Source organism: Aegilops tauschii, chromosome 7 (genome assembly GCF_002575655.3).
Source record: "Aegilops tauschii subsp. strangulata cultivar AL8/78 chromosome 7, Aet v6.0, whole genome shotgun sequence".
Lineage (NCBI taxonomy): Eukaryota > Viridiplantae > Streptophyta > Magnoliopsida > Poales > Poaceae > Aegilops > Aegilops tauschii.
In genome coordinates, this window is record NC_053041.3 from 211,306,291 (window position 1) to 211,325,390 (window position 19,100).

The window sequence follows — 19,100 nt, forward strand, 5'->3', positions numbered from 1 at the left end:
AGAGGCTCTGAATACCAGATGTTAACAGCCCAGTAGTAGTCCTCTCGATCTATTGCTTCTCATACGAATTCAATGGTGGTTCAGGGTACAATTTAGGAATACACGAATTGAGAAGGAAGGAAGGGAAAGAACAAGAGCCGTCGCCGCCGGGTTCGGTGATCCACTGGATGAGTCTTTGCTTCTACGCCAGCGTGTAGGTATAGGGAGCGGTTGGCAGATCACACCCACTCTCGCCCATGCACCTTTGGGTTGGGCCGTCGCTGGCGGTTGGGCCGTGGCGCATACGGGTCCGTGAGGCTGTTAGTTCATGGAGCCCTCCTGCGAGTGGCCTTGACAGATTTCTTTCCTCAACGAACCGTGGTTCAAATGCGATGGCGGAGGAAAATTCAGACCTTAAAACCCCGATTCATAATGTCTCGGCGCGCTAGTGCTGCAAACACAAAATGTCGGTGTCGCCACAAAATGTCACTCCCTCGCAAGCTGCTGCTACAGGAAATATGCACACCCACTAGCCGTACAAAGAGAGTGCAAAACTTGACGACTCCCCCGTACCGTACCGTAACGAGGATCCTCGCCAAAAAGCGACTGTCCTGTCACCACGGCCACGGAGACACCGTAACGGAAATGACCAAGTACAGCTCCATCCATCCGTCCCACGGAGCGTCGCGCCTTGGCATCGGATGCCGCGGTCGGACCGGAAGTGAATCAGGCAGCGACGGGACGGACGACGTGCATGTGCAGCGACGCAGGCGAGGCAACAGTGCGGGGGACGCGACAGCGCGGGGGCCGGCGCCGCGCCATGGCGCCAGGACGCGTAGAACGGCACAACGGGCTGCCTTGGTCGTATCCGTACGCGATCCGTCCCCGTCCCGTCCCGTTGTTCACGGATCGGCGCCTCGCCCCTACGTACTCGACAAACTACGGTTCAAATTTTTACTACTGCTGCTATACTTTTTTTTTCTGGAGACTACTGCTGCTATACGATGGTGCAGTAATTTGTTGACTGTAGCGGAAGATTTAATTCGCAAAGGGTACTTCGGTGTGTAAAGCAAAAAGATGGCGCAGGCAATCTGACCCCCTGCCTGGCCGCCTGCGGCGACCAACAGTGCACGAGTAAAATCGACCCCTCCCTCGGGTTTTTCATTCTCTGAAGCATCCAAGCCTCTGTTCGAGTTGCGAATGCACGCAGTAATAACTCACGCAAAGGGTGGATGCGACAGACGGGAACGGAGTAATTTATCATGGAGAATGTAAGAAGCATTCACGACGAGTAGCTGCACGGCGCGGCGCGGCGCAAGCACGCGCTCGCTCGATCCTGCTCTAGGCTGCAGGAGCGTCGGATCCCGTGCCGCTGGCAGCGCGCGCACTGTGTTTGCACGAGCCCCTTCCTCAAATTAAATTCCAACCCTACCGCGATAGTGTAGCGCTACACTCGTGTAGAGCATTGATATATCGTGAGTACGTACTTGACGTGCAGCGCCACCGCTCAGGCCATCTCCATCGCGCGACCTATCCTGTCCGGCCCGTCCGTTTAAGGTAAAAAGAATAAACCGACCGGCCCAGCGCGCGGGAGCAAACGGATTTTTATCCGTTTCGTGTCCGCTTTCGACCCATCCCCGGCCCAAGTTTGCGCCGGTTTTGAGGTGAAACGGACAGCGCGCGGACGGGCGGGACGCGCGCTTGTCCTCCCCTGGCCCGCCTGTCGGTGGGAGAAACCAAAACCCTCCACGTCACATTTGGCGCCATTTCCCCCAAACCCTCCCACGTCCCCCCCGCCGCCCCCTCTCTTCCCCGTTCATGGCCGACGCCCGGCCGAATTCCGGCGGCCTGGCCGTCGACCCGCCCGGAAAGGTGAAGAAGAAGGCGGCCAAGGCGGCAAGGAAGACGCGGTCGGAGTGCACGCCGGAGGAGATCGCCAGGTTGGACGCGGAAGCGGCGAAGAACAGGAGCCGGAGAGCGGTCGTCAAGGTCAATGCCGCCGCGGCCAAGTTCGCCGCCGAGCGCGATGCGAAGGAGGCCGCTCGGCGCAAGGCCGCGGCCGACGAGAAGGAGGACATCGTCAACAAAGCGCACGCCCTCCTCATGCTTGGCATGGGCCGTCCGGCCGGTTTCACTACAGCGGCCGTCGGCCCGGCGAGCACAGACTCGTCGGTCGCCCGCCCTGCGCACTGCCAGTCGCCGACGTCGCGGACCACGCCCATGTCGCTCAGCTTTCCTCCGCCAAGGCACGACGGCCAGACCCGTTTCTCGGGGTCGCCGGACGTTGGCTTGTTCGCGCCGTCGACACCGCACCCCGCGGCCGTCATCGACCTTAATGTCATGCCTGGGTCCAGCAGCGGCGGCCAGCCGTCCGTCAAGATGCAGAGCAAGCAAGCACGGGCACCGTTCACGGGCACCATGCCGGCCCCCGCGTGTTGTTTAACGGAATGCCAACAGCAACGGCACCGGTCGACGACCCCTTCTACAACCAGTACATGGAGAACGTGATCTTCGAGGCTGGGCACGGACGTGCCTACGACCCCGAGGAGACCCAAAATCAGGATGGCCGCGTCCAGTACGTCCCCGATGAAGAGGCCGACGACCGTGCTGACTACGACCATGGTGACTCGTGGCATGAAGACGATGACATCTATGTCGAAGGTGATGGTGAAGAAGAAGAAGAAGGCAATGACGTTGATATTAGTGGCGCGCCATTGTTCACCGACGAGCTGACCCAAAGAGCAGAAGCACAAAAGAAGAGGAAGAGCATTCGCACGGGTTCATACACACAAGATGAGGACAAGTTGATTTGCCAAGCTTGGATGGAGATTAGCCAAGATCCGAGGACCGGCGCGCAACAAAAGGGCATTTTTTTTGGACGAGAGTCCACAAAACATTCCATGAAAGGAAGATGTTCGAGCCCTACCAAATTTCAAGCAACCGTGGCATCGGCTCGATTCAAAAGAGATGATTGTTCATCCAACAAGAGTGCAACAAGTATCCAACAAGAGGACTTGTCGAAGATGAGCGACAAGACGAGGGCCTGGTTCGAGGCCAGGCAGAAGGAGATGCTCGACGCCGAAGACCTGAACTAGGTCGTCCGATCGGCATGGCCGTTCTTTTTGGAGGCTGGCATGGGTGCTGCCCGCCCGCTGGGCCGCTGGCAGTGTGCCAGCGAGAAAACATTCATTTTGAAGGCCGGCTGTGTTGCCGGCGAGGACAACTATTCATTTTGGAGGCTGGCTGTGTTGCCGGCCGCTGGCCGATGCCGGCGATGGACGTGTAGGCCGCTGGCTTTGTTGCCGGCGTGATGAACTGGGGCCGTGAACTAGGGCTTGGCATTTGAAACGTTGCTCTTTTTTTAAATAGACACGAACAGGATGGGGCAAACGGATGCGCCGCGCGCTGGGCGCACGGCCACCGCATTCTAGGACACGTCCGGACACGACCCCAAATCCCTACCCAAATGGACAGAATCCGGACAAAACGGACGTCCGTTTGGGGTCGCGCGGTGGAGTTGGCCTCACTGATCACTATCCGCGCGTCGTAGGCGGCGGCCGGCCCCGGCGGTGGTGATGCGATGCGTGCGTGCAGTAGTGTTGGAGGCTTGAACTGTTTGCGTAGACGTTTTCACGCAGCTCCGGTGATGGCGCTCGCCGCTGGCCGCTTGGGGTTCTCGAAGATCTGTGGTTCACGCTGCATGGTTTCGTTCAAGTCTGCCCATTGCAGAACTTGCCAAAAGCCTGATCGAAAAGTTTCTACGTGCTGATTTGATTCGCCTGGTTATCCACGCAAATTGAGTGGGCATGTAGGAGTTTTACTTCACGTGCCAAATTTGTGATTGCAAAGCTGCATTGCATACTCCCCACTTTGTGTTGTTTCTGAAATTCTGACCCCGCAATGCTCAATGGTTTTTCCCACCGAAAAGAAGATTGAAGAGAGCTGGATTGCAGCAGGTTGAGCTATGATGGGCCTTGTTTCTGATGGTTTCCAGCCATTTTTGTAGGCTTTTCCTCTTCTTTGGAGAGAGAGATAGAGCATTTCGTTTTGTGATCTCTGTGATCGGGGAAGGGCCTACTACTAAGACCTCCTATACAGCGCTTAAGGCGCGGACTACCCACTGCAGCGCTCGCGAGCGCATTCGTCTAGGCCAACCCAGTTACAATCGGACGCATGGTATGATTTGAAAAAAGTTCATGAGTTTGAAAAAGGTTTGTGGATTTTAAATAACAAATATTGAAAACGAAAAATAAAAATAAACACAAAATGACTGAAATAGAAAACCAGAAAGAGGAACCGTTTGGTAGCTTCACAAAATCAGATAGTGTAAGTTTGTGTAAACAGAAGATGCAACAGCCCATTTATTAGGTAGGTGCGCTGGGAGGGTGTGTGCCATGTGTAAAAAGGCCTATGAGTGGCGCGCAATGCGCCAAATAGCAATTTGGCATGCGTTCTTGAATCTGGAATCTAGTGAAGGGACCGGGGCCATGTTGCATTCCCATGCCACTCTCACTTCAGCGTACCCTTCTCCTATAAAAAAAGTGAAAGAGGGAAAGTTGTCCATGATCGGCCTTGGCTGATGTGGCGGACTGTGTGAACATATTCGGACATACCCGTATGCATCACATGTAAGGGCTGGGTTTATGGAGCGGGTTTGGGAGGTGCGTTGGGAGGGCGTTTTTTGTGTCCGGGGACATGGGGGAGATTTGAGGGCCTACCTTGGAGACGCTCTTAGTTTGGAATGGGCCCATGTCCAAGGTATCACATGGTTTTTAGTCCTTTATTTTTCATTCTATTGTGTCAGATTTTCTATTTTTCCCTATTATTTTTATTTTCCTTTGTATACATTAACTTTTTTAGATATGAAAAGGACTATTATATGCCTTTATTTTCTTTGTATACATTGATTTTTTTAGATACGAAAAGGAGTATTATATGCCTTTATTTTCTTTGTATACATTAGCCCTTTTAGATAAGAAAAGGAGTATTATATTTGCCTAGATATGTTAGAGGCTTGTATTTAACCTGCTTTGTCCACTAGTTTATTGTGCTCGAGAGCGGAGTAGAGTAGTCATGAACATTTTTAAATACGCAACAAACATATTTACGTATGCAACACAAACAATTTAAAATTTTCTGCAACATGAATTTCCCATTATAAAACGGATTATCCTTTCTCTTTCAAATCTGTGAAATAGAAAAAATGATAATAGAGCAAAAAGTCGCTCATGGGCCCTACCAAGGGAGCCCTGAGTGAGTGATTCCTTTGCTATCTCTCGCTACGAGCGTGGAATAGGGGGACGCCCGTGCCACGGTGCCAACATTTGTCATACCAAGGAATCAGTGTTGGGTTGTATACAAAAATACGAGCTGGTGTTGGATCACCGATCGACCGGCAAGGAGAAGACTCCTGCATATATAATTTTGTGATCCAAACATAACAATTACGTACATGTTAAACCTATTTATACAAAGCGAACACATACGTGTAAAAGGGGGTATACATACATGTGGACCCGCCCCCATTGTGGGGTTGAACAATAAGTGAATTATGCCGGGTGTTACATGTACAATTTCTTTTGCGAGGAAACTTCTGATATACTCATCATTAATCATGGCAGTACAATGAACATTAGAAAAAATAAAAAGTATATTCAGATTCAAAGACCACCTAGCGACGACTACATGCACTTGAGCGAGTCAAAGGCGTGCCGCTGTCATCACCTCTCCCTCGCAGGAGCCGAGCAAAACTTGTTGTAATAGACAGTCGGCAAGTCGTTGTGCTAATGCCCCATAGGATTAGCACACCCGAACAACAACCGTCATCGATGAAGAGAAGCATAGATCAAAAGGATCCAACCTGAAGACACACTGGCGTAGACAAACAAAGACCAGATCCAAAGGGATTCATCAAAGACAACCATCGATCGAATCATGTGAGATCCGCTGGAGACACACCTTCACACGCCCTTCAACGATGCTAGACGCATCACCGGGATGGGGGCTAGGCGGGAAGAACCTTTACTCCATCTTCAGGAAGCTGTCGCCGTCTCGGTTTCCTGAGCAAGACATAAACCCTAGCAAAACTCCAATAAACACGTTAAAACAGAGCCCTTCCGCCAGCAAGGGTCGGGATCCATCATGGACCTCATGACCCTAATGCCATAATGGAGGAGGCAGATCGGCGGTGCCGCCGATGGGAGGCGGAAACCCTAGCCCGGAGATGGAGCTAGTGTGTGAGCACTGGTGTCAACTGACACTAGGGATAACTAGCAAAACCTTGATTAAACTAGAACAATTACTATCCATTTTTTTAATCCGACCCATTGAAATAGAGCTGACACCGTAGACATTTTTTTCTAGCTTCATCTCTGCCCTAGCCGCCGTGTTCGTTTGGAGGAGAGGCAAAGGGGTGTTAGGGCGTCTCCAATGGCAACCCGCAAATTTTCTTCCGCATTCGTCCGTGTATAGGGGAGTACCAGTCCACGCACACGGGTACGGGAGGCCGCCATCCGACCGTAGCTGCATACATTGCAAACACTTTTTAACAAACCGGATGAAATTCATGCAAACATGGGCGGATTTTGTATAAACATGACGACTTTCATACAAACCGGACAAAAACGATTACATTTTGGACACGGATACACTACACTAGTCTACGACCATGTAGAGCTTCACTCCCACGGCACGGATAAACTACACTAGTCTACGGCTGCCGGATCCCTTTGTCTTCCCCAAGTCCGGCAGCCTGCTCACCGGACTGCCGGAAGCCCCGGAGGTATATTCTTCCCCCGTATCTTCCTTATGTCTGGCTGCGTCGCTCATCGGAGTGGCAAATAGGGTGCTTCAACCGGAGGGGAGGGGAGGGCGTCACGGAAGCCCAAGCGGGGCCAACGATGGTATAAGATAAAGCAGAACCGGACAGGTCATCGACTATACAAGCCGGCGACACACTGGCGGTGGCCTTCCAGGGACCGAAGCAGCGACTGCCTCCTGTGTTCTACTTTTCCTCAACGTTGGTGGCGGACATGGACGCGCCATCCACCGACTCGCCAGTCTCCGCGCAGCCGGCTTCTTTCTTTGCCGGCAGGGCGTGGTTACACGCGGTTGACGACGGATGGCGCGGTTGCAGGCACGGAAGGTGTGGCAGGATGCGGAGTCGTCCACGGCTGCGACGATGCCCGTGCCGCGGTGCCGACCTGGAGCAGCTCACCACTCCTCCGCGAGCTGGCTTGGAGCAGCGAGGTGCTGAACCATGCGCCGGCTTGGGGCGGCAACTTGCTCCGCAAGCGAGGGAGATGGAGCAGCGAGCTGCCTCGCTCGTATCCTGCTGGCTCGGCGGGCCACCCACTCGGCTTTTATGCTGGAGAACTATCCTTCCTGCTCGTCGGATGCCATCGAAAGGATGGAGAAAATGATGGAAGGACGAGATGGGGAGCAGCAGAGTGGTGCGATTCTTGTCCGGCGTCTAGCCGCCTTTAAATAGAGGACGGACGAAAGGAGCTTTTCGGGCGTTGCGTTTAATATCGGCCCACTCGTGAACGGAAGTGTGGCCGGAGTAGGTTCCTCGGCTTCCACGCGGATTTATTGGAAGCATTTGAATGCGGCGAGGAGGCGTGTTCAGCTGGGTGTGCGCCCTCGGACGCGCCGCTTCATTGGCGGTGGCAGTGAGAGGTCGTGTCCGTCATGAGCCGCCTTCAATGTGGAGCGGCGCGCTCTACAGCGGTATGCATGCGGGCAGCTGGTGCTGGCCGTGAAGCGCGCAGGAGAAGGGGGGTATTTGGGTGGACCAGGGTTGTCAGAAGCGGGCGGGGGAGAGGTCCAAACTCCCGCAAAATCTCCCACATTTGTCTTCAGTTTACAGGAGAAACACGTCTGATCCGCGTCGCGGACTGATATAGGCCCACGTTGGATGGCTTCCGCTGTTCGAACAACGCAGTCTAAATGGATATAGGTGATTTGAGAGTCGGCATTGAAGATGCCCTTGCACGTGATGGGAACATTTTTAGTACTTCGTTGGAGAGGTGGCAGAGCAGATTTTGTTGTAATCTCGTATGGATTATTTGCCTCCCATAGGTGGAACACTGTCGGGTCTCTTCTTTTCCTTCTTCTTTAACACGATACACATGATCGCTCGTGTTCTAAGAAAGACATTGGTCACCTATATTATCTCTACTATTAAAGTAGAATCGAACGTCGTGATGGTTCGACCTCCTCCTTCCCACCTACGACGACCATATTCCCCCTCGCACGATCTCTCACGTGGAAAATAAAATCGCCAAAAACCCACGTTTCAAGACAAAGAAAAGCTAGGGGAAAAAAGGCATCGACCGAAAAACTCTCGCGTCGCGCGAGGGCCACGATCGCACCACATGAAAAAAAAGGCAGCTCAGCCCACGTACGAGATTCATCCCCACGCACGTCCCACACCCCTATCTCCCCCAACCCCCTCTCGATCCCATCTCTCTCCTGAATTTTTTTTGCCAACGCCGGCCTCCTCTTTCATTTCCCATGGCGGAGACTCCCCATGGCGACCATAGGAAAGGGTAGGTAGATCCATCTCGCCCACTTCTTCCTGCCGTCGTCATCGTCCTCCACTCGACCATGCTAGCTTCCGCGATTTGGATGCCTCCCCTACGAGGAATACTCATCGCAGGTGGCGGCGGCCGTTGGCAAGGGCTCATTTGGAAGAGCAGGTGGCGTACAAGGTCGCGTCGAGGTCCAACGACCGGAGTATCAACTCCGTAGAGGACGCCGTGCCAGGTGCGTCGATTTCAATCTTCTCCTCCATTGCTGTTGTCTTCATTACCCGTGCGTGTAGCAGGTGTGCTCTCACACTCAAGAATTTTCAGTACGCGATGGGTTCTTTCTAATTTAGATCGTCTTGCTTGCCTTGTCGTGATATCTTCTTGACCATGGTAACACAACATGGTTCGTTCGCCCTCATGACTTTTGTTATGACATTAATGTTATTCAAAAAGCAGTTTTAGTGAAGATCGAATGGTTTTTAGATTAAGTAGAAAATACATGAGTACTCTTCTGTAGTGTATTGTTGTTCAGTGGGTTTGATGGCCGCGGCAGGATAATTAAAGCCAAGGTAAAGACTATACATTCAAAATTCCTATAGTTATAAACAAGAAAGAAAAGATATAGGCAAGTACTATTGTTTTAGATGTCGGTAAAATGGACTAGAATTTCATGAGTTGTTTAGTCAGCATGCTACCGCTCATCAGTGGCGGAGGACCAAAAAATTTCGAGGTAGGGCAGCCGAGACTACAGCACGTGAGACTTCCTCGCTGCTAGCCTCTAGCACCAAGGAGTGCATCTCCACCGTCCACTTTGGCCTCCGACACCAGCTGCTAGCTTCTAGCCCGCTGGGGTTCGCGCGTGGCATGCGCCTGGGCTCGTGGTTTGTGTTCTGCTGCTCCTGTTCGTACCTTCGTGATGACTGGTTCGGTACGTCGTGTGTGTGTGTCGTATGTGCAGCCATCAGGCAAGGGCATGACCCAAATAAGGAGCCTTCTCACAAGTCACGGCCCAACATCAAAGAGAACTCTTCCTTTCAGTGACTTATTGCACCTGTCATCCTTCGATCGAGCGTGTTTGCCGGAAATAAAGGTTGGGCGGACACCCTGCCTCGCCCTACCGAGAGCTCCGCCGGTGCTACCACTAATATCCTTGTACTGTAGTAGCTTCAGTATTTCTCCCACTTTTTCTGCTACATGTGGAAATGTAGTTACAATTGAGAAAGCGAGAAATATTTGTTTTGTGAAAAAATTGACATATCTTTGTTATCTGGATATCAAAATTATTGCAAATTATTGCTGAATGCATCTTCATGTGAGAAAATGTGAACGGCCACAGCAGAAACATAAACTTTGTCATATAAAGTTGGAAGTGTTTAACTGCTCAAACTTTCTACTTTGCAAATAAATAAAGTGATGCGAGGTATTCATATGTCTGCGGTTGATGAGAATTTACATTGAGTTCAACATTAAATTAATATTTAATTGTCGCCTTTGTGATTGCTACTGTTTCGTGGTTTCAGAAACATGTCTATTGTGGACTGTTTCATAGCTTATCTTTTCCAACCAGTTATATACATATATCTACCTCATGTTAATGCACTATCAAAATTGTCTCATTAATTCTTGTCACCTTCACAAAAACCGATTATCCTTTGCCTGGCTTGCCCCTAATTTTACAAATCCTTTCAGAATTCTAAATCTTATTTCATATGCAGGACTCGAAGAATTCCAAGAAAGATCATTGCTTCAAGGTTGGCAGCGGCCACAACATAATTGACATCAAAACTAGATCTTGGTCCTACATATCCGGTCTTGCTCGGTGATATTTCTTTTTTCCATTCCGTTATATACCTACGTATATGATTGGTTTGCTACATGAGGTAGTGACGAAATCAACAATACTAGCTACTAGCCAACAATATGTGTTTACGACTCTCATCACAGAGTGATTAATCATAGTAAACTATGTGCCAGCTTATGTGAGTCCAATCGATCTATCTTTTACTGGCATTACCCATTGTGTAGATTAGGATTACCACACCAACCTTCATAGACTCCTAAAACTATCCTAGGATTATCAGTTTCTCAAACAATTGAAGTTGCAGCCTATGTGAAATCTTTATTTCCTGATATGGTAGCAGTAACTAATTTTCTTTATTTTATGAATCACAGTCTAAAGGCTCAGAAGCAGTTGATCATTACCTGTCACAGTATACAAAACACATATCTAATATTGGGGAAAATGTATGTATTTTCTCGAGCAGCTATGTGGATATAGGTCTTGCTGAAAATTTGTAACTGAGCTTGTAATCTTAACAATTGTTGTCAAACAGTCAGCTGATATGTTCATATGTGAATCATCCACCCAATTAGCTATAATGCTTTCCAAGGCCAGTACCATACCAACATTGGATCCAAAAGAGCATGTGGTAACATCAAATGGTATCACCTTTCACATGACATTTTTTTTCATTCGAGTACGATTATCTGTAGATCTAGATTGGTTAAGTATGTGCTTGGTAGATTGGTCATTATTGAAACTACATAACATTGTTTGTGCCTTTGCATTGCCCTTACTCTTGGAATGGCCTGACTTGATGATACTATTCTACTACTTTGCTTGTATTGTTGTCTTGTGTGCTCGTATTCTATAACATGGTCTTAAGAAGAGGAAGAGATTATGTTGCAAGAAAAATCAATTTTCTTAATATGTAAAACCACATACAAAGCCAGAAATTGTTTCAAGAACTTCCCTACATTTGTAAGATGCTTCCAATAGTCACTGTTGATGATATAACCGCAAACTGCTACGGAATATGGTATCATACTGAGGTTGGATGATATTTAATTGACCGCTTTTTCCTTCTATACTGTTGATGATCTCTTAATGCACAATATCAGAATTTTATTTTTCGCCATCTTCACCTATTTCCTATTGTTTCTATTCAATGTACGTTAATGCAAATTAATTCGAAGTAAATTATTCTTTGTAGCCAAATTGGACACATACATACGGTATGAAAATTTACGCAGAAGACAAGGACCCATCACTCCAGAGTCTAGGAAAGTTGGGCAAATGTAATCTTTTTATGGTACGTGATTTGATCTGGATCAAGTCTTACAGTATTAAACGTGCAATTTTGATTCAGTTTTAGAACTCTTTTGTGTTTGAAAATAATTAAACAAGAACTGAAAATAAGCATCAGTTTGCTTAGGCACTTAATAGTATTATTTTGGTAGCAAGGTATTCATTTCCATCTTTATATATTCTGTTGTCATGTTTTTTTTCCCTATTTCTGCTGAACTGGACACATACATACATAAACACCAGTTCCGCAGAAGAGAAGGGACACTTTACTCTAGGAAAGCTGGGTAAATGTAATCTGGTAGATAATCTAATCTCGTGCAAGTCTTGCAGGGTTAAATGTAGAATTTTGCGTCGGTTTAGATTTTCTATGTGTCCAAATAGAATTAAAACATGAACTAAATAGAAAATATTGTGCTTCCCTATAGTTTTGTGTAGTAATGCAGTATGATTTTGCACGTGTTGGACTGTCCTATGCTGCCAATGGAGTCCCGCCGATGTTGTTCTTTACTTGGTGCACTTATAAATTGTTCTCCGAGCCTTACTAATTGAACAGTCTTGATTATCATAATGGTGTTCCTTTGGTCTTTGCAATTGGCTGATATTGTCTGCAAAGATTGAATGTAAATGAAGTCTGATGTTGTGGTTTTGTCTGCAAGGATTATGTGTAAAACAAGGGGCAAAGAAAACAAAATATATGCAGTTTAAAATTATTAATTGTTACCCATTTAAGTCTATAGTCTATCTGATAGCTTGGTTAAAAAGCATAAAAATGAGCAGTTGGTATTTCCACAACCATGGTTATGCTTGTTTGTATGCATTGAGCTGACCCAGAGTGCTCATACTATCATGGATGTTCTTGTGGAGCCCTGGCAACTTGAAAAGTTCCAGACTTAAGTTTCGCCATTAAAAGATGAAGGATATTCATCTATCCAAGTTTGACATGCTACTGTAAAAAAAATGCCAAAACAATCGGTCTACCATTTTTATCTCATACTTCTTCATACTTATTTCAGGAAAAATGCAAAACCTGTCAGCCATCAACCCTAGCAGAGGGGCAAGCGCTCTTTATCTCTAATGTATAATCCTTTTATTTGGCGTTGTTGCCATGCCGCTATAGCTGGTCTTTTGCTGTTCTCCTTTTCCTGTAGCCAGTTGTACTTGGTTTTCTCTATCCTCATATCAATGAAAATGCAGCATTGATTATGCTTCGTCAAGAACATCCTCCGTTCTGAGCGCTTCAAGTAGATCTTAGTTAATACTCCCTCCGATCTATAATAAAGTTTGAACTAAACCAGGACACTTATTATGGATCATAGGGAGTACAACATAATCAGATAGATGCTTGTTGTATGGGTACGCCATGTCTAACTATATTATTCTATCAGTACATTTCAAGTGAAAATCAAATTTATTGTTTTTGGAATATTACATGTCTATATTTTATATATTTGTGTGATCTTTGATATGCCTTATGTCTACACTATATGAGATAACAAAAAGCATAAGGAGCCGTGGCAACGCACGGGCAGTCAACTAGTACTGTATAAAGAAAGGAAATGAGCGAGCAACTCTTGATTGACAGCCTCCAGGAGGCAAAAGTCCTCTTGTGCTCTACTACATCGTCCTTGAGCAGTCCATCTCCCTTTGACCGCGTCCACCCGTGCTGCGGCGTCAGACTAAAAAAAGCCCCGGCCTTGATCATGTATTTCTCAGCACGAGAAAGCGCGAGTATGCCGTGATTTGGTCACTGCCATGCCATGTGTTGTCAAGTTTCACATAGATGGATGGTAAGCGTTGTCAAGTTTCATGACGCTTAATCGCTTTCCCCGAAAAGAAAAAAACAGTTTCATGACGCTTAATCGCTAAGCGAAGCGAAGCATCTCTCTCCACCGAGCAACGCGGAGAGTGAGCGAGGCCTCGTGATTCTTTGGTTTCCATCGTTCCTCGCCCCTCTACAACACCGGCTGGAATAATTCAATCAGACCGCGTCACGTAGTCCGCACGCTCCGCTGGCGCCTTCTCTTCCTCGGCACCGGCCCGGACGATGAAAGTGACGGTTAATTAGCCAGCCACGTCGCAATTCGGCAGTCAAAGAAGTTCAGTGTCACGCCGCGTACCTGCTTCAATCAGTGGAACCGTACGTACGGCACTCTCGTAGTGGTAGTACTTGCTTCAATCAGTTCCTCAAGCCAACTCCTCAAGCCAACTCCACCGCGCGACCCCATCCTGTCCGTCCCATCCGTTTGGGGTAAAACGGACAAACCAGACGGCCCAGCGCGCGGGCGTAAACGAACTTTTGTTCGTTTGTGTCCGCTCTCGACCTATCCCGGCCCAAGTTTGCGCCGGTTTTGAGATGAAACGGACAGCGCGCGGACGGGCGGGACGCGCACGCTTGTCCTTCCCTGGCCCGCCTGTCGGTGGGAGAAACCACCCCCCCCACATCCCATTTGGCGCCATTTCCCCAAACCCTCCCACGTCCCTCCCGCCGCCCCCTCGCTCCCCCGTCCATGGCCGACGCCCCGCTGAATTCCGGTGGCCTGGCCGTCGACCCGCCCAGAAAGGTGAATAAGAAGGCGGCCAAGGCGCCAAGGAAGCCGCGGTCGGAGTGCACGCCAGAGGAGATCGCCAAGTTGGACGCGGAATCGGCGAAGAGGAGGAAACGACGAGCGGTCGTCAAGGTTAATGCCGCCGCGGCCAAGTTCGCCGCCCAGCGCGATGCGATGGAGGCCGCGGTCGACGAGAAGGAGGACCTCGTCAACAAAGTGCACGCCCTCCTCATGCTTGGCATGGGCCGTCCGGCCGGTTTCCCTGCAGCGGCCGTCGGCCCGGCGAGCACAGGCTCGTCGGTCGCCCGGCCTCCGCACTGCCAGTCGCCGACGTCGCGGACCACGCCCATGTCGCTCGGCTTTCCTCCGCCAAGGCACGACGGCCAGACCCGTTTCTCGGGGTCGCCGGACGTTGGCTTGTTTGCGCCGTCCACACCGCGCCCCGCGGCCGTCATCGACCTCAACGTCACGCCTGGGTCCAGCAGCGGCGGCCGGCCGTTCGTCGAGATGCAAAAAATGCAAGCACGGGCACCGCTCACGGGCACCATGCCGGCCCCCCGCATCTTGTTTGACGGAATGCCAACACCAACGCCACCGGTCGACGACCCCTTCTACAACCAGTACATGGAGGACGTGATCTTCGAGGGTGGGCAGGGCCGTGCCTATGACCCCAACGAGACCCAAAGTCAGGATGGCCGCGCCCAGTACGTCCCCGATGAAGAGGCCGACGACCGTGCTGACTACGACCATGGTGACTCGTGGCATGAAGACGATGACATCTATGTCGAAGGTGATGGTGATGAAGAAGAAGGCAATGACGTTGATATTAGTGACGAGCCATTGTTCATCGATGAGCTCACCCAAAGAGCGGAAGCACAAAAGAAGAGGAAGAGCATTCGCACGGGTTCATATACACAAGATGAGGACAAGTTGATTTGCCAAGATTGGATGGAGATTAGCCAAGATCCGAGGACCGGCGCGCAACAAAAGGGCATTGTTTTTTGGACGAGAGTCCACAAAACATTTCATGAAAGGAAGATGTTTGAGCCCTACTGTCGTGGAATTGTCACGGCAGATGTCCTTAGTGTCAGGACTTAGTCGCGAGGCCAACGCATCTATGTGGTAGCTTGAGAGGGGTTGAGCGGAATCGAGAGACGCAACACAAGATAAGGATTTAGACAGCTTCGGGCCCCGGGAAACATCATCCGGTAACAACCCTACATGCTGTTTGAGGCTAGGTCTCATTATGATCATGGGAGAGTCGCCGGGAACCGGCTCTCGGTGTCTAGCCCTAGAGATTGTTTCTTGTTTCCTGTCGCTTGTCCCTTTTGGGGAGCCCTGCCCCTCCTTATATAAGTTAGAGAGGCGGGTTACATGTGGAGTCCTAATAGGACTAGGACTAGTCTATCTTTTCTTACAAGTTGAATACAAGTTCGGGTCTTACTTCCTTGGTAGGAGAATATTCCTTATGCCTTTCCTCATAAACCGGCCCACCATAACATGAGCCGGCCTTCTGGGCCTTGGGCCTACTCTTCTGTCTGACCCACCATCGGGGCCATTATTAAGTCGCCAGGCTCATGAGTCGCCAATCCTCCATCGGGTTATGATGAAGCGCCAAGTCCGGCCGGGTCATACTCCCGGCCGGGTCATACCGCGGGGTATATCCCCGACACCTACCAAATTACAAGCAACCGTGGCATCGGCTCGATTCAAAAGAGGTGGTTGTTCATCCAACAAGAGTGCAACAAGTATTGCGCCGCATTTGAGAGCGTTGAAGCACGGCCCGTGAGTGGTCTCGGTGTTGGGGACATGGTATGCTCTCCTCTTCCTAGTCCTTTCCTTACTACGGCCATGAGACTTCGGCCTCGTATATGTTTGCATGTTCACTTGTTGTTGATCATGTGGTGTAGGCATTTCAATCTTTGGAGGCATTCAAGGCCCGGCACAATGACAAGCCATTCACTCTTACGCATTGTTGGACGATCATCAACAATTGCCCTAAGTTCAAGGACCAATACCGTGAACTTCAAAGGAAGAGAGGATTGAAGACGACCAAGTTCGCTGGAGGTGGAGATGGCGAGGCGTTGAAGAGGCCGAGGGGCAAGACCCACTCCAAGGTTGACGACATACGTGATGCCTCATCCATGGCATTGCATGACACTTTGCATGGCATGATGTCTCAAAAGGATGTGAGGGACGAGAAGAAGCGGCAAAGCAAGGACGAGCAAATGAAGCAATACCTAGACCTTCAAAGGAAGAAGCTTGAGATGGAGGAGGCGGCCAAGAGGAGGAAGATCGACATGGAGGAGGAGGCCCGGCAAAGGCAGCTCGACATGGAGGAGGCGGCCCGGCAAAGGCAGCTCGACATCGAGGCCGACAACGTCAAGGCCAGGCAGAGGCGGCTCGACATCGAGGCCACCAATGCCGCCACCAAAGCGAAGGAGGTGGCCCTTGCGATCATGAGCGTGGACTTATCGAAGATGAGCGAGAAGACGAGGGCCTGGTTCGAGGCCAGGCAGAAGGAGATGCTTGGCGCCGAAGGCCTGAACTAGGTCGTCCGATCGGCTGTGGCCGTTCTTTTTGGAGGCTGGCATGGGTGTCGTCTGCCCGCTGGGCCGCTGGCAGTGTGCCGGCGAGAAAAACATTCATTTTGGAGGCCGGCTGTGTTGCCGGCCGCTGGCTGTGTTGCCGGTGAGGACAACTATTCATTTTCGAGGCTGGCTCTGTTGCCGGCCGCTGGCTGATGCCGGAGATGGACGTGTCGTACGCTGGCTCTGTTGCCGGCGTGATGAACTGGGGTCGCTGGCCTGATGAACTAGGGCTTGGCATTTGAAAGTTGCTCTTTTTTTAAAATAGACGCGGACAGGATGGGGCAAACGGATGCGGCCGCACACTGGGCGCACGGCCACCGCATCCCAGGACACGGCCGGACACGACCCCATTGCCCTACCCAAACGGACAGAATCCGGACAAAACGGACGTCCATTTGGGGTCGCGCGGTGGAGTTGGCCTCATCATGCATTGATACATTTAGATTTAGATAATCGGGGTCTGCTTCGTCTTAACAAGCTTCTCCTCAATTTAAGTCTTTTTTTAAAGCTATACACTTTATGAGACGAATCCAGATGAAAGCTATGCTACTGCACTTCGCTTCTGGTGTTTCAGATTTGTTGATGCTGGCAATTCATGTTGCTATTTTTCTGCCTGCTCTTTCTGCTTTCGTATCTAAAGGAAAAGCACAGATGTGACGAGCCAACACTTTCGTATGTTTGACTTCGTGTGTTCTTGACTTCTTGGAATTACCATAGCTTGACAAGATTGTACCTGTCCAAGCTGACAGGTTGACTTTAATCATTGAAAGTCACCAGGGGCATTATATGCACTTACAGCATTTGCAAGCCGCAGACATCAAATCCAATCCCTCAAACGCTCCCGGACACGATCGGGCGCATTCGCAGGCATTGACCGGCCAGACCTCATACTTTGTGCTATCCATCCGATTACCTTATATTTCATCCTCTAGATGACTAGATCTATACAAACCATGCAAATAAAATCCTATGTTCCACGTAAATCACACTAGCCTAAACTACGTTTTGCCGTCGAAGATGTCCATGACTTCCGTGTTGAGCACCGGGTAGATGGGCGCGTAGGAGGGCTCCGGCTCCTCCTCATCCATATACGCGACCATCTCGTCGACGGCCGCGCCGTGCTCCACCTCCGCCTCCTACAGGTGACGGCGGTTGGCCTCCGCCTCCGCCTCCTACAGGTGACGGCGGTTGGCCTCCACCTCCGCCTCTGATCGGAGGGAATCGAGGATTGCCTACTGCTCCGCCTGCAGATTCGCGTCCCCTATTTTCTACTCATCCTCCGGATCCACCACGTCCGGAGGTAGCCCTGCGGCGATCCGGGCTTCGTGCCTTGCCCGGGTCTGCTCAAGGAGTTGCAGCCGGCGTTCCGGCATAAGATATGGGTAGCTCCTTACCCGGCTATGGTGGCGGACGGCGAGAAACTGGCTAGTGGAAAGTGGCGGTGGCGGACGGGAGGGGAGGAAATGTGGACGGGTAGGATTTCGATGCCGGCGGTCGGCTTAAATAGCCAGGCAAGGGCACTACGCGGCATGTCAGAGCGGCGCCACACGCCACCATCGGTACGACGAAGGAGACGAGTTTTGAACTGCCGGGTTTCAGAGTGTTTTCTTGTGATACCATGGTGTCAGTCCGACGGGGAGGGGCTCCTATTCACGCTCGGGCCTCCCCATATCTGCTCATATTTGGATTAGATATGAGGGGTGCCGGTCAGCCCGTGCGTTTGAGCCGGTTTGAGGCGCCCGTCAAGATCGGATTTTTTTTACCGATTAGTGACCGGCCCGTCCGCCCGGGCGTTTGAGGGGGTTTTGGGGTGCCCGACTGTAGGCTCTTAGGGCATCTCCAACGCCGACCCTCAAATCGCCCGCATACGTCCGGACCGCGCGGTTCGAACCGCGGAAGCCATCCAACACGAGCCTATATCGGTCCTAACGCACTTTCTCCCGCAAAGTGGAGACGAAGTGCGCGCGGGGGGGGGGGGGGGGGGTGGTCCGGGAGTCCGGAAAGCAACCACGCCGGACTCCGATACCCAAGGCCCACTAAATCCATTCTCCCGATCCCATTTTCTTCCACTCCGCCACTTCTCCCCCTTACTTTGCATTCGCAACCTCCACCGTCACCACCCCGTTGTACCTCTCCGGCCGCCACACATGCATTGCTGGACGTTCGCAACCAGCACCAACACACCTGCTCGCCTTTTACAACGGCATTGTCCACCCTAGAGCCGTTTGTACCAAGGCACACTCCGCCACCCTTCGACGACCTCCATGGCGGCCACCATGCCCAGTAGGTGTTCGGTCAAATGTCACTGATCTTATTTTCAGACACCGTGTCATTTTGTAGAGTAAGAAGGATGGCGCAATACTCG

General features: G+C 50.6%; 1 protein-coding gene across 1 annotated transcript; it reads left to right on the forward strand.

Annotated features, from left to right (window-relative positions):
* The first annotated feature begins 14,105 nt into the window (after positions 1 to 14,105).
* Positions 14,106 to 16,696, forward strand: LOC120968822 (uncharacterized). The gene is made up of 2 exons (XM_073503963.1): positions 14,106 to 15,046; positions 16,054 to 16,696. The coding sequence occupies exons 1-2, from the start codon at positions 14,106 to 14,108 to the stop codon at positions 16,694 to 16,696; spliced, it is 1,584 nt and encodes a 527-aa protein (XP_073360064.1).
* The last annotated feature ends 2,404 nt before the right edge of the window (positions 16,697 to 19,100 follow it).